General features: G+C 38.5%; 1 protein-coding gene across 2 annotated transcripts in view; it reads left to right on the top strand.

Moving 5' to 3' along the window:
* Window positions 1–15,176, top strand: part of cped1 (cadherin-like and PC-esterase domain containing 1) — an 88,070-nt gene that overhangs the window by 27,458 nt on the left and 45,436 nt on the right. Inside the window, exons 5-14 of one of the 2 annotated variants that reach the window (XM_036563820.1) lie at window positions 677–749; window positions 2,030–2,186; window positions 5,219–5,346; window positions 7,294–7,366; window positions 7,981–8,139; window positions 8,755–8,859; window positions 9,091–9,239; window positions 11,171–11,226; window positions 13,093–13,279; window positions 14,266–14,434. In XM_036563820.1, the coding sequence (XP_036419713.1) occupies window positions 677–749; window positions 2,030–2,186; window positions 5,219–5,346; window positions 7,294–7,366; window positions 7,981–8,139; window positions 8,755–8,859; window positions 9,091–9,239; window positions 11,171–11,226; window positions 13,093–13,279; window positions 14,266–14,434 (1,256 nt within the window). Of the gene's footprint in view, window positions 1–676; window positions 750–2,029; window positions 2,187–5,218; window positions 5,347–7,293; window positions 7,367–7,980; window positions 8,140–8,754; window positions 8,860–9,090; window positions 9,240–11,167; window positions 11,227–13,092; window positions 13,280–14,265; window positions 14,435–15,176 lie in introns of both variants that reach the window. The other variant, XM_036563819.1, reaches the window with a different exon arrangement.

Raw genomic sequence — 15,176 nt, 5'->3', positions numbered from 1 at the left:
TGTAATCCAGATTCAAAAGACAAAAGACATGTATATATGAATTGTCAGTGTTAAATGTGAATATGATATGTGTGCTTTGAGATGTGTGTGGTGTGTTGCCACTGCTGCTGAACTGGAAAGGAATTTTTATTACCAGAGCATTGCCAGGGGTGTTGCACACACACTCATCATATGCTAAACAAGGCATGTGCTGATGAAACCAAACACACATTAAATACACATATTGACATCTATTTGTTTACCACACTTTAAACTGTCAATTTCAGTTCCTTACTCTCATAACTACACCATTATTAGTTTTCATAGTAGTTACCGAGTAACTGCAATGACATCTTAAGTTTAACAGATTAAAAACTGAATAATAACCCTTCACTTCTAATATTTTGCAACACACTGTACAGTCACTGTGGTTCTGAATCTGCGCTCCTCCTGTGTGCACAGTTTGCCTTTAACACAAAGGAATGTATGAATTCTGCTGAATTTGTGAAACTGCACAGCTGCAGATACAATGACAAATATTTCTGCATGCCTCCAAGTGTCCATGTGTGAAGCTTTTTAGTAGTTCTGTCCCTTCTGTGCCTGCCTGTGTGTGGCTGTGCTTCAGTAGCTGGACTACTTATAAACATTATGAGATTGGCTAACCTAACCTAATTTTTGTTTTTCTTTTCATTTTCAGGAGTATCGTTACCTATAATTCCTTCTGCCTGTGCCTTCTCCAGACCAGGAACTAAAGGAACCGAAGAAGACTGGTCAGATTATTTACTTCATAGAAAATGGCCTAACAGATATTTGAACAATGGCTAGATTCATGAGACCTAACAAAGAAAAATGTAAAAACACAAAAAAATGTCTCAAATGCAAGATCAACATTATTGGAAATTGAATGACCCTTATTAGTCCCACAACAGGGAAATTTCACCTCTGCATTTGACCCGTCAGTGCAGTGAAACACCACATTCTCACTAGTGAGCACACACACACACTGGGGGCAGTAAGCACACTTGCCCAGAGCGGTGGGCAGCCCCAGGGAGCAGTTGGGGGTTAGGTGCCTTGTTCAGGGGCACTTCAGTCATGTACTGTCAGCTCAGGGGATCGAACCGGAGACCTTCCGGTCACAAGGCTGGTTCCCTAACCTCCAGCCCAAAACCACCCCCAAACCTGGACAAAAAACAGTTACGCTACCGTACTGATGAAGATATGATAACAGTAGTAGATAATTCACTCACATCTATGGAAGACACATCCTTCACCAAGTTTTGACAGTGTTATATTTGGATATTCTTTCAACTCACTCATAATCACCACATTCATCTGCTAAGGGTCCAAATCACAACCGATGTCGCATTGAGTGCAATTACACTTTTCCACCAGCGAGGTCTCCAAATCCCCTAATCCCCAAAACTTACATAGTGTAGCTTTCAACACACTGTCAGGTTATTTGTTGTGTAATCTGTCAACTTCCATTATATTTTACAGCCTGGCTTAGACAAACATACAGTTTAAGAAGATCTTCACCATTGGATTATTTTAGTAAAATTAAGCCTTGTAGACAAAAGGGAAATGGAAGTACAACAACCAAGCATTCGAAAAACGTTAGTAAACATGAATAGAAAATGATTATAGAGTAGACGAGTTGTGATGCATGTAGTAACCATAGTAAGCCAACACTGACTAGTCAGAAGCCATAAATACAAGTTTGTTACTAGCTTGCTAGCCTACCTGCTTCTGCAGCTTAAAGTCCAGCGTAGGCCACAGTCCACTGCAGTGTTTAAAATGTCAATAGAAGTTAGATTTCTAGAGGGTTTCTTTGTCCAGTCTGTTGTCTAAGATGTGTGTCACTATTGTATAAATAGGAAAATATTTAAGAACATATTTGTTCTTCTGAAAAAGCACCTGTTCTTTGACTTCAAAACTTCGAGAAATGGTTTGAAGAATTACAGTTTATTTTAACTAAAGATATAAAAAAAAACGTGATTGCTCTGGTTGACACATTTTGCTTATCCCTGCCTCTGCTTTCTGTGTCTTTTAGGAACCTACTCACCCAGCCCAGCTCTTTAGCTAGCCAGGGCCTTGTTGCCATAGTGAATGTGTATGTCTTGGTCACTTCAGCGACACCGCTCACTGCGTTCCTTCACCAAACAGGTCTGGTCAAGACTCACCTGGACAAAAACAGTTACGCTACCAAGGTAAAGTAGACTCTCCATCTGTGTAATTGACCACCCTGCTACGTCACTAAAATGACCAGGGTCAGTAAACTCTAGGCATTATGTTCTGTTTTTCATCCTGAACGCAGTCATCACTTTCGTTGATTTGTACACATTGAAGGTCAAGCCAACAGAGCCTCGGAGGGAATTGGAAATTGTCTCTTGTTTATTTTTTCTAAATGCATTTGATGGTGAGCCATAGTACAGAATGTTCTGTTGCTTTCTTTCATTGTTTGTTAACGTTTGGCTGTTGTATTCTTTTTAAGCAAAGGTAGAGCCTTGTAACACACACATACACTCACACACATAAACACACACTTGCCTAGCTCTGCTTTGAATGGCAGTGTTTTTGTATTACTATTCTGTTTCAAAGACTAATGTCTGTCACTTCATCTGAAGCCCTTTAAAGACTAAGGCAGCAGCTTCAGTTCAGCTTGCAACAAATGAGGAAAACTGACAGCAGTGTTTGGACAATAGCATTTTTAGTTGTGTTCACACTTGCTGGGTTTGGTTCGATTAAAACAAACCTTGGTGTGCTTGTTCTATTAGTGCTGTTCATAAGAATAACTGAGAATGCTGCTGTGCAAACTCTGGTGCCCACCAAATGAGTAGATCAAGACCCCTTGAGAAGGACTGTCTCTATCTGTGTCCAAATGTCTCCTGTGTGCAGACCTTCTGTGATACCTGCAAGGGTTGATTTTCTGATGTTGTTTTAACATATCACTGTGTTTATCATCTCTCTATGAGTCCTAAATGGGTAGTTTCAAATAGATAGTTACCATTTTAAAACATAGCAGAGGCACATTCAGAGCCAATATAAAATAGACAGGTATGGTTGAGCACATCATTTACATTATGTATTAATGCAGTAAGTTTTTTGCCATTTTATAAAAGCAGAATTCCACTCAAAGCATAGCTTCGCATGCTCTATTGCGCTACAGTATCACAAGACATACATAAAACCCACACTTGTAGTTAGACCAGAAGGTTTGGTGAATATTATCCTAGTCAGTTGTGACCTTTTATCCATATGACATATGTTTACATTTGTTTTTGTTCAGTGTCTGACATGTCAGTGTGAATGCTAAGCAAAGAAGACCTAAAGTTCAACAGTGTATGGTTTTCCTGCTTTGATTCAAACCAAACTACAGATATAAACCCACCCTTACATTACATTTTATCACATGAAGTAAGAAAAGGTTTGAAATTGACCTGCAGAGGAATGAAAGGCAAAGTCCTGAAACAGGACAAAAGTAGAAAGATGCTGCAGTTCTGAGGTAACACATGCCATGTGCTGCTCATTAGGTTTATATTGCTTTTTAACTATGCTCTCATATGTGAGAGACATATTTTACCGTATTTAATAGGCTTCTGTCAGGCAATCATCAGTACAGAAAACAGTTAGAAGCGACATGTAGATGTAAAGGAGGAGAGACACCATATTTAAACTGTTTAAAACAAATTACTCTTTTCACATTACAAGAGTCCATGTGTTTGTGTGAGTGTGCAGTGGATGTGTGGGTGAGTGTGAGTGTGCATGTGTGTGGCAGTTTATCTCTCTTTGTGTGTGTGTGTGTGTGTGAGAGACTGTGTGTGCAGTTGAAGTTTTACGCATGCGTGCTTGTTTATTTGCGTGTTATTGACAAGGCCCGTGGCACAGAACACTCATAAGTCTGTGCGTGGGAAAACAATGCGGAGCCAACACTTCTCATCTGCATCTCATTTCAAACTCATAAACAAACTCTCCACACACTGCCGCCACCTGCTGAGATGGTTGTGTCATTACCAGCAGGCTGTGGTTTCTGATGTTTGCTTTCATAGAGCAAAATGTGCAACCGAGTGGTTTCTCTTCCAGCACTGCTTTTCATGTTTGGGCGAGCATGAGTATTACTAAAATAACACAAAATGCATAGAAATTATTTGTATCTCTCCATTTGTCATATCACTATTTGTGAAGCACTACAGTTAACAAGATTGGGTGGACAGACTGAACACAGCTTCCTGATGAGTTCATTCATTGATCATCTTTGCCATTATTGATTGTGTTGTCTCATATTAGCTGTATAAATCTACCATTTTCTATTTGCCTAATAGAGCATATCTGTGTGAAACACATTGTTATAATGCATGAATATACACTGAAACAAGTAATGAATTGAATTTACTTGAATTATTTCCACACAGATAAAATCAGCATATTTTTTTCTTTCAGTTATTTACTTTCAGCAATACTTATGCTGACGTAATACGAAATAGTGGAAACACCACAGGAAATACTCATACCGTTGACCGTGTTATCAGAAACACCTATCATATAGGTGCACTTTGTAGGTTTACAATTACTGACCATCGGTTGCTGCACAATTTATCAGCCCCCGTGTACCCCATCCATCAATGGAAATGGACCTCCATATACCACCGCTCACCAGATATTATTAGGATGCTGGACCATTCTCAGTAGATCAGTGACTGATAAATTGTGCAGCAGTAGAAAAGCTATAGTCAGTAATTCTAAACCTACAGAGTGCACTGGTATGGTAGGAGTACAAAATTTTAATTTTCCAATGCATGTGAGCATGTATTTTGGGGTTTCCGTTATTTTGCTGACACTTCTGCACTTTAAGTCGTTTCTAATGTAGTGGCTAGTGTATAACTGACATTACTTAGTTTCGAAGGCATTCATTGTCAATCTGTTCAGGGCCTAAATCAGTCAAAGTTAATAGGAATTGTAAGCCGTTCATATGCATTGAGTTAGTGAAATAGTTATGATGCCAGCTTTCTCTCAGTTTGCAGTGCATCTTTGTGAAAATAGGAATCATATTGCCCCCTACTGGTGAAAATGCAATGTGATTTTGTTACTTGCCATGACTATGATATTAAGAGTCTGGAGGCAGCACATGACATGGACCCATGCTTCTGTTTTTTAAACTGGTTTCAGCAACTGGTATTGTTTGTTGTATAATTTACCTGACTGCATCATGCAGTGCTGAGAGTTGTGGTTCTGTCTGTTTTAGCTGCTGGAATTCTTTAGTGAGAGGCTGGGACACACACTGGCTCTGAAGACCTTTGAACTCATGAAGCAGGTCATCAGTGAGGTGCTGACCGCTGCTGTTCTTGCCACAGCGTCCAGCTCACCACCCAGGTCACACACACACACACACACACACACACACACACACAAATATGCACAACAGCAGACGCCTTACACAATGATGTAAAGTGAAAGTGATAGTTCTATTTCTCCTTAACCCAAATGCAGGGCTCCAGACTGTGACTAAAATTATTAACTAAAATTATTAACTTGCGAGTAATAAAATTGATTAACTCACCAGTGGCAACAGGTAGCAACTTTGGATTATTATTTTTTATGGGTAACAATTTATTACTGTTGTTCTGTATTTATTGCTATTTATGTATGTTCCTTCATCATTTTTCATCTTAATACGTAACTGATATTCTTAAACGTCACATGGACGCGTCCGCCTATCAAAAAACCGTGTGCGTGCTCGCAGCATTTCAACCAGAGCAGCAAAACATGACAACCAAAGCATATGAGTGAAGCAGAGCTGAGCTTTGCCGTTAACGTTGGCATAGAAAAAGGCGAAGCAAAAAAATATCAGATTTTTCACACAATCTCCGTTTCTGTCAGTCTGTTAAGGGGTCATCTGCTCAACCCCAGTCTGACTCAGGACCAGTAAACCAGTGAAAGACCCACATGAAGATGTATCTGAAAAACTGTCCACCTCAAGCACTTCATGCAGAAGTACAACCACAGAAAGATTTCATAACTTCTTGGCTTCAGGAATTTGCGTGACTCAGATATGGTAACATAACGCAACTATACTGCGAATTCTGTTCGAAAGCAGGCAAAGATGTAGCTGGAAAATGGATTTCTTAACAGGAGCGAATCGTTTTAAAAAAAGACAGTGAAAAACATTGCGAGAGTCCAACGCAAAGAGTTTCATCTTCGCAAAGAGTGCCGCTAAGAAAACTCCCATAGCTCATGCAGTGTCTCATGCAAGCGAAAAAACAGCCGGGAAAGAATTCAGAGAGCTTAAAATTAAATTAAACTCAGCGTACATGATAGCACGTAAAGTACTATCCTTCAACTATCCTTCACAAGTCATCTTGTACTGTCCTTCAGCTATCCTTCACAGTCGTCTTGTTAATGAAGAATAGCGGACTGGATGTGTCGTGAATCAGGCATGGTGGAAGGCAGAGATACTTAAAAGGGGAATTCCACCAATTTTTCAAAATTTCTGTACAATTCAGTGGTTGAGATACAAACTGGCATTCAGATTTAATGTGAAATGTTTCATTTGCAGAGAACTTACAAACTCATGTCTTTACAGTGATGGTGATAGGGAACCAGGACTCCTGATGGCTACAATGCAAACTTAGCCATTTCATTTACTATCTAAAACCACCAGGGAACCTATTTATGTAACGTTGATGATGGTAAAACAGTGGTAAATCTGAAAATTCTTTGGGGACTATTTTACCTTAGAATACCCTTCATGTATCCCTCCACCATGAATGGATTAAGTGTTTTATACCAAACGACTCTGCATGAATTTGTTGACATGTTAACCATTTAATTATACAGAAAATTTGAAAAATCGTGGAGTTCCCCTTTAAATCACAGAGCTGACCTGAGGTGTGATGAAAAGCTTGAAAAGATTTTCCTACATATTATTATTTGGCACTTAAAAAAGCTATTGGTGCCTTTTTTTTTTCTTTTAGGAGCCAGTGGCTCCTCAACCTATTTTTTTGTTTGGAGCCCTGACCCAAATGTAGTCCATCGGCAAGACATTTTCGGTCTTACTTCTTTAGTTTTGCATTGCAGCTATGAGGCTAATATAGCTAACAAGTAGCAGAAGCATAAACACAATCATTAATATAATGTTATCTATGAAATTCCACAAAAGTATATTGCATAGCTAACAGTACAGCAAGCTATCTTGAAAGTGAATTTGGTCTGCACTTTTGTCCATTTTTATAGGTAGCATTACGTCATACAATGCAAGAGTCCATATAAGCAAGTATGTTTGAGATTTATTAACAACATAACCTGTTTTTTTTTCTATAGGTGTCCACTGTGCTTTCAGCTGATGACCTTCACTTTTCACTACAATGCCTCTGTTCATCCTGTGGTAATCAAGGTAAGACTGAACACCTGCCATTGATGTGAACAGTCATAAAACCTCTTTATCTTATCACTCAGAATTCACGTATATATACAGCAGCAGATTACTGTAATGAAACCAGTGTTTAACATATAGCCTTCTCATTGTTCCTTCATAAATGTAAAGATAAACATTCCCAAGGTAGTGTCCTTTTAGTGCATTAGTACATGTGTATTTTATTTTTACAAGTTTAGAGGTCAAACAAGATCAAAAAGCATTTCACTGTAGAAATGCGCTAAAAATCAGCAGATACAAGTACAAATCACTTCACTTAGATGTTCAGACAAACTCTCTCTTCTAATTCTTCAACTTTCTTCAGTACCAAATGAAAAACATATTTTCTGCCTGCATCTCTCCAGTGCATTTATAAGATTGATGAGTTCTCGTTCTGCAGGGAATGTAGCTCCTACTTTGTTTTCATCGTTCCCCATACATCTTTCATTCTGTTTGTACAAGCTTCGCTGTATGTGGTCCGATGGAAACTCCTGCTAGACCTGCTATAACAGTCTTTCGGGCATTAGATGGCAGCACAACCCCCCACTTTTATTCTCTCCAGCTTTTTGACTTCTTTCTCTCTCTCTTCCTCTCAGATACAAACTGACTTGCACTTTGATAGCATGAAGGATCCAAACTTGGATGGACAGGTCACCAAAGAGTATGTGTTAGAAGATATGCTGAGACTGCTGTTTCCAGAGTGCAGAATTGATGATGATGGGCCCCGCAGTACTCGAGACGCAACTGAGGTTAAGGTACAGAAGGACTTACAAAAAGAGCGTTCAGTATAAGTGCTAAATAGATATGATTAGAAGAGCACAGATATTTTCCTATTGCAACACTTCATACAACTGAAAATGAGGGAGTTATAAGATGTGTAAAATGCTGTGTTCTAACTGTTTTATTGAGATTGTTTTCTACATTATTTTGTGTAGACGTTTATGTATTTTATACCATACAAAATACTGTATTGTAATTTTAGAATTTAAAAAAAGCTGAAAATGTTCCGCTCCCAGCTAAATGTTTTATTCAGTGGCCAGTTAATGTCATACTTCGCTGCAATAAATGATCTAAAGGAGTTTGCTTACTTTTTTACACCCTAAATTCCCATGCTTATAGAATCCAAAGGCTTATTGTTCACTACATGGAAAGCAATGCAAACTGAGTTAAAAGAGTGATGAATATAATTCTCGACGTGCTGGTGGGTCGAGACCAAGTTGAACATGATGGTTTTTTTCTGATGGTTTATATTTTGCATAATTCTTTAATTTTCCATTTACTCAGTACAGAGCTTCAGAACTCTTAAGAAATTCACATATTTTGCAGATTTTGTACCCGTATGTGAAGTGTTTATTTCCTTCTCAATGTAGTACAGTGGCTGTGAATGGCTGAACGGGTTGTGCCTGTCCCCAGAAAAAATGCTGTTACTACTTCAGTTTCATCAGCAGCTAAGGACATCTGACAACTTTCACCTGGTGTGTTGCTGTAGTTTAATTCGTTAACTGTTGACTGTTCTAGGTGTTGATGATAATTACGTACTTGAGCACTATGCTAAATACAGCATGTGCTTGTAATTGTTCCACAGCTTTTTTTCCACCCTCCTCGTTACCCCATTTTAATGAAGAGCTGTTGTTGAAATTGGTGATGAAATGGGTTGTGTTTTTTTTTTCTGCTGTGCATGTATGTATGCTTGTGTGTGTTGGCAGCTGCACCCCAGATCGTCTCATTTCTCCGATCTCCAGCATGATCTCATTCAGAGGTTCCCTGTTGCAAAGGATGATGGGAAGGCACAGTTTCTTTCAGTCGTGCTTAAACAACTCAGCTCCTACTATACAGAAAGAAACCATACAGATAGGTAACGCACACATATACTCTTATTCCACAGTTTTGCTTTAGGGAGCATGTTAATTTTAATATGTAATTTTTGAGGTTATTCTTTTAGAATTAAAAAATTGGCCTTAAATTGTGATACTTAAATATTATGTATATTTTAAAGAGCCTATGTCATGGAAAAAAGAGTTTCTCTCATTTTTTAAATAAAAGAGTTTGAAATAATATGCAAACATTCTTAAAGTTTCAAAGTATACCATTCCTTACTCAGTCCAGACAGTGCTCAGACGTTCATGAGAACCAGCTAATTTACTAAGTCCATTTTCATTAACCTTTATCTATGCTAAATAAAAATTCAAGAAACAAAAGTACAAAGAAATGACTTTAAATATTTTGGCTGACCAATTTTTATTGTATTTTGTAAGTATAAACAAATTTTGAATTTGATGCGTGCAGCACACTCAAAAAAGTTGTGACAGGGTAAAAACATGAGTCAAAAGTTTATGGAACATTCAGGTTAGACTGTTTTGACACATTCCACAATAAGAAGGTGAATTGGGAACAGGTAAGGGTATTATGATTGGGTATAAAAGAAGCAAGCAAAGATGCAAGGCTGCAAAGAATTCAGGTCTTTCACTGTCCACTATACAAAGTGAAAAGATGCAGGAAAACCAGTCTGTGTTGGGCAAGGCTGGAAACCACTGTTAAGTATGCATGGCCTTTAACCTGCGTGACCACTGACTGTTGAGCAGCTGAAGTCTAGTGTCAAGCGAGAATGGGCAAAAATTCCATCTTGCAAAACAACAATTAGTATTCTCAGTTTCCCTACTACTAACAATGTAATGAAAAGCAAATGTGATGTAACACAGTGGTGAACATACCTCTGTTTTTTTGAGTTGCAGTATTGCATACATCAAATTAGTTTCTATTTACAAAATACAATTAAGTTTGTTAGTGAAAGCATTGGAAATATTTCCTTTGTACTTTTGTCACTTAAATAAAGGTTAAAGAGAATGAACAAATCACAGATTCTTGTTTTTAGTGCATTTTACAAAATGTCTGAATTTATCTGGAAATGGGGTTTGTACATATATTTGCTTCAGTGTACAGAAGTTTAGCTCCACCCATTCACACTGAAGTTCTAAGGAGTGGTTCAGCTCTAAGTGCTCTGTAAATAAGGCTCAGTACAGGACAGCAAGTCATCTTTTTTATCAGTCCTAAAAGTGCAGTAGCAAAAACAACCTGTTTAATTCTAAGTGAAAAGAGAAGTCGGAAAATGGTCGTGTAAAAAATAATTCTGACCATTTTACTACAGAAAGAACACAAATGTGGGCTTCAAGTTAACATACAAGAAAAATGTAGGAAAGGAGCCATTTAATGTGGGGATGTCATTCGCAATAATATTGTGAAAAGATGCAGGGAATCCAGAGAAATCTCAGTCTGTGTAATGCAAGGCTGGAACCCCCTGTTAAATGGGGCTGTTGTTAAAGGTGTGTGTAGAGGAAGAGAGATAGAGAGATAGAGAGAGAGCTGAGGGCAAAATGACTACTTTTGCTGGCTCGCTGGGTGAATTTTGGCTGGTTGCAGCATAGCACCATTACACAACAACCCATCAATCCTTGGACGTTTTGCAAAAGTAGAAAACAGATCGTACATGGGTCATTATCATGTCTGGGCCTTTCCAGCCCAATCAAACAAATTGGAACACTTTAGCAAACCGAGGCCACTTCAGTGTGTGTGTGTTTCTGTGTGTGTGTATGCATGTCTGCTTAGCTGTAAGAAGGGAGAAGGGAGTGACAGAAATGAAATCACTACTTTTATAGTGACTGAAATCCTTCACTGCACTGTGATTTTATTGCAAGCATTAGGAAATGAGTGCAGAGAGCTAGTACCGTTTATAGAGAAGATTTTCTTGGTTAACACTGGAAAAAAAATTGACAACTTTTCCCACAGCAGTGATGACCCAGCCAGCCTGAGACACAATAAGTCACATTCAGACACATCAGATTCAGGTAATTACTACTCACAAACTGCTCATAAACTCATACATTCTTTCTGTTGTACATACTAATATTGCTATTGTTTAATCATAACTAGGGCTGTCACTATCGATTATACAGGGTGATTCAAAAAGATTCATCCGATTTCAAAGCGCCATATTTTTACAACTGTTTACAGCCGCCTAGGAACCAATCACAAACCAATTGAAAGAGGGGGTCATAGAGTTTCTGAATGTCTGTATGGCAGTGAACCTCCAACAGCTCAGAGCATCAGTTCCAAGAAAAAATTCACCAACGTCACCAGATCTCACGCCTTGTGACTTTTTTTTGTGGGGGCACGTTAATATTTATGTGCCACCACTCCCAACAACACTGGATGATCTCGGAAATCACGTTGAAAGAGCCGTGAGTACAGTGACACTCGACATGCTCAATCGAGTATGGGATGAATTTGACTGTCGCGTTGATGTTGTCCGTACAGCTGGCAGAGGTCATATTGAGCACTTGTAAAACTACATAATAAACTTTATGCTCACTTAAACCATTTACAGTTTACTGCATTTTACTGTAATGATTTACAAGTGAAATAAATCGTTTTGAAATCGGATGAATCTTTTTGAATCACAATGTATTTGTAATTGGACAATACAGCTGTTATGTTGACAATTAATAGAGTAATTGTTTTGGGTTGAGACCCCAATACAGGTCTAAAATGCACTTCATGACACTTAGAATTAGAGGCAAATTGATTGCTGTTTTTTTTCCATAAAACTCGGAAAAAATTATAATTACAAGTTCATTTTATTTTAAGAGTTATGCCACCTCTCAGTACAATTCTGTGTGTCCAGGACTCAAGGGAACGTTGGAGTTGAAACTGTAATAGGCATTGTAATCATAATGCTGAAAATACATAATAAAAAAAAACATATGAAACAAAGTAACAATAAGTAATGAAGTGCAGCATCAGTTTCCTAGCAATTAATGGGATAGCCTTCTACGCTATAAAAATCACCATATCATACGCTGTGCAATTCCACACTTCCACACTTCCAACCCAAGAACTCCCACATGCAGCTACAACGGCTAGCCTACTCATAACTTTGAAAGACTGAATCAAGAGATATTTAGAGAAACCAACATTATACACAAAGGGAAGTAGCAAAATGTTCATTAGTTTGGCAGGTTTTCAGATATGAAAAAAAAATTTGAGTGGAAAGGAACTGAGTATGTCCTCACTCTTTTGGTCAATGCAGCTGAGGGACTGACACTAGCAGCAAAGTGGAAACAAAGTGGTTTAGCTGATTGATATAGACTATGAAATGTCCCTGTAAGTCAACATAAATTGGTATCAAACACTGAAATAAGCAGTCAAGTCATCGATGCCGACTGAGATTTATGTTTGCCTACTGAACATATTTCATTCGTGATAGAACACAAATTTGACCATATGTTCAGTAAACTAGAAAATTTTCTGTGAAAACACTCAAAAAAACTCGAAAGACTTAGGTTTTGAATTTATTTCCATATCATCACCGCTATCTGTATCTGTTAGACAGATTATCTGAACTCTCTTTGAGCACTGTAAGTCAAAAGTGACTTAGTAGCTCCCCCTTGCAGAGAATGTTCAGACAGCCGAGCTCAACTTTATAATGATTAGCGGACATCGCGTTTATCATTCAAATTGCAAACTCATCACGCAGCTGATTAATCAAGTGTGTACATTTCAGTCATTTATTTATTTATTTATTTATTTATTTATTTTTCAAATCAAGTAAAAGATTGTAGTCAAGTACTCATGACAGCCCTAATAATAATAATATTTACATTGCCAAAGTTTATAGGCAATTGCTTGATTAATGCTGTTGTATTGATTGGTAGAAAAGTGTTTGGATCCCCATCTCCGGCAGCTGTACACGGATCCTCCGCTAGTTCTGTCTCCAGCCTTTAACCCCTGGGTGAAGGAGTACCGGGCTGATGTTCCATTTGATACAATCACAATACGGATTAGGCCGGAACCTAAAAGTGCACAATGTCACATTCACCTGGACGAACACCGTGGACCCAGGTACAACTGAATTCATTAACCTTTGTTCATTGTGTAACTTTTCCAAGTTCTCTAAGTTGTGCAAGTGTAGTTCTTGGTGAGTTACATATGTATTTGTGCCAAGTCATGCAACCTCTAAGTAAATGCGCGCACACACACACACACACACACACACACACACACATGTACCTCAGCACTGGAACAATGAACAATGACCCAGCCCGGCAGTGATCCAGCTTTTTGCGCTAATCAGTCTTTACCTCTGATGTGTCAACTCACAATCCTGTCGGCCTTTGATTGATTTATTAGATTTATGTCTGGCATTGCTTTCCCATGCCTTCTGACCACACACACACACATACACACACACTAAATCCCTGACTGCTCTCCATTAAGGTCTGTTACAGTTCACCATAACATGCCCCTTTTTTGAACGTGTAGTCCTTCTTCTGCACTCAGTGAAAAAGATTAATTAGGTATTTCGAATTTAATGCTGGATTACGCAGCAATGCCTCAAAGTGTAGCAGTCTAATACCAGAACTGAGAGTGGAATATTATCACTTTCTGAGCATAAAACCACAAAGAACTCTTTTCTTTCCTTTGAACCACATAGTAATTTGGAAATTTAGGAAAAAATGGTGTAATTTCTTTTTTAACTTCTCAGGCTATTATGTGACATTGCCTTGTAAGAGTGCACTTAAATATGATCTAAGAACAGTACAAAAAACAATCCACAGACAATGAATGTTTGAATATAAGGGCCATAGTTCTTCAAGGAAGGATTAGGAGTCTAAGCTTCCTGCCTTTGCTTGACACAGTAAATGCAGATTTATTTGAATATGGGTAATAGTTTGCTTTTTGACCTGCCCCCTCCTGTTTAATCCACTATAATCTTCCTTGTGCTGTCACGGAGTAAATGGGCACTTGTGTGTATGTGTGTGTGCGTGTGTGTGTGAGAAAGATTCAGCATGTTCCATTTCTCAGAACTTTTTCGCTGTTTTTCTCAGAATGGCAAACTACCCGGTTGGCCTGGGCAACAGCCGAATCAACATTTTGGTTGCGGACGAATCGGGGGCTGAGCCCGTCGTCATGACAATATACACTCTGCACATATTCCGGGAGAGTCGGCCCAGTCTGCCAATGTTTGACGAGTATGTGATGTGCGGCTTCGTACAGGTACAGTCCCTCTCACACACATACACATTTGTTTTTATATGTTTTTAGTGTTTTTGTGTTGTTTTCATTAAAAAAATGGATGTTTTTGTAAAAACACAAAGTTTTTGTGAAAATTTGGAGCATATTAGTTCTTTTCCCCAAATATTTGTGCAGATATGGCAAACTTTTCTCTTGGTGAAGTTTCTCCTTATGATGGATAATAAGAGTTACTTTGGATTTCATATCCGCTGATGTATTTGCGTTAATGCAGTTTGTCTCTTTTGAACTGACCTCTGGCCCCCAGTTTATTCTCATCTCTTTATAGGAATCTTTCACTCAGTAGTTCAATTGGCTGCTCTTTCATTTAAAATACCTGGAAAATTCTGCTATCAGACAACACGAAAGTGTAATATGATTGAAGTATGGATTTATAGTGCTTAGCAGAGTGGTGTCTGCGTGTGTATGTGTGTTGTGTGTGTGGACTTGATGTTCCCGTTTCATTTTGTGTGTGAGTGTGATGGTAGTGTGGAATTGAGGAAATTGGTGGCAGATTATCGGAAGAGGAGAGATTCCAGCGAATTCCTCCATCTGATGCTAAATTTGAACGTTCACACTGCAGCATGACTTTGGCCACTCACGGACTTTCCAACATAGCAGGCTGTCTCCGATTGGTGCATGAAAAGGGGAGGGGATTGCACAGGATGTTTTCGATTGGCTGTTTTTAAACAACCCAGGGGTTGAAGCATAAGTGAAAGTGGTGTTT

The sequence above is a fragment of the Colossoma macropomum genome, unplaced genomic scaffold, assembly GCF_904425465.1.
Source record: "Colossoma macropomum unplaced genomic scaffold, Colossoma_macropomum, whole genome shotgun sequence".
Classification (NCBI taxonomy): Eukaryota; Metazoa; Chordata; class Actinopteri; order Characiformes; family Serrasalmidae; genus Colossoma; species Colossoma macropomum.
The sequence above is the reverse complement of the archived record's forward strand: the minus strand, read 5'-3'. Positions and strand labels throughout refer to the sequence as shown.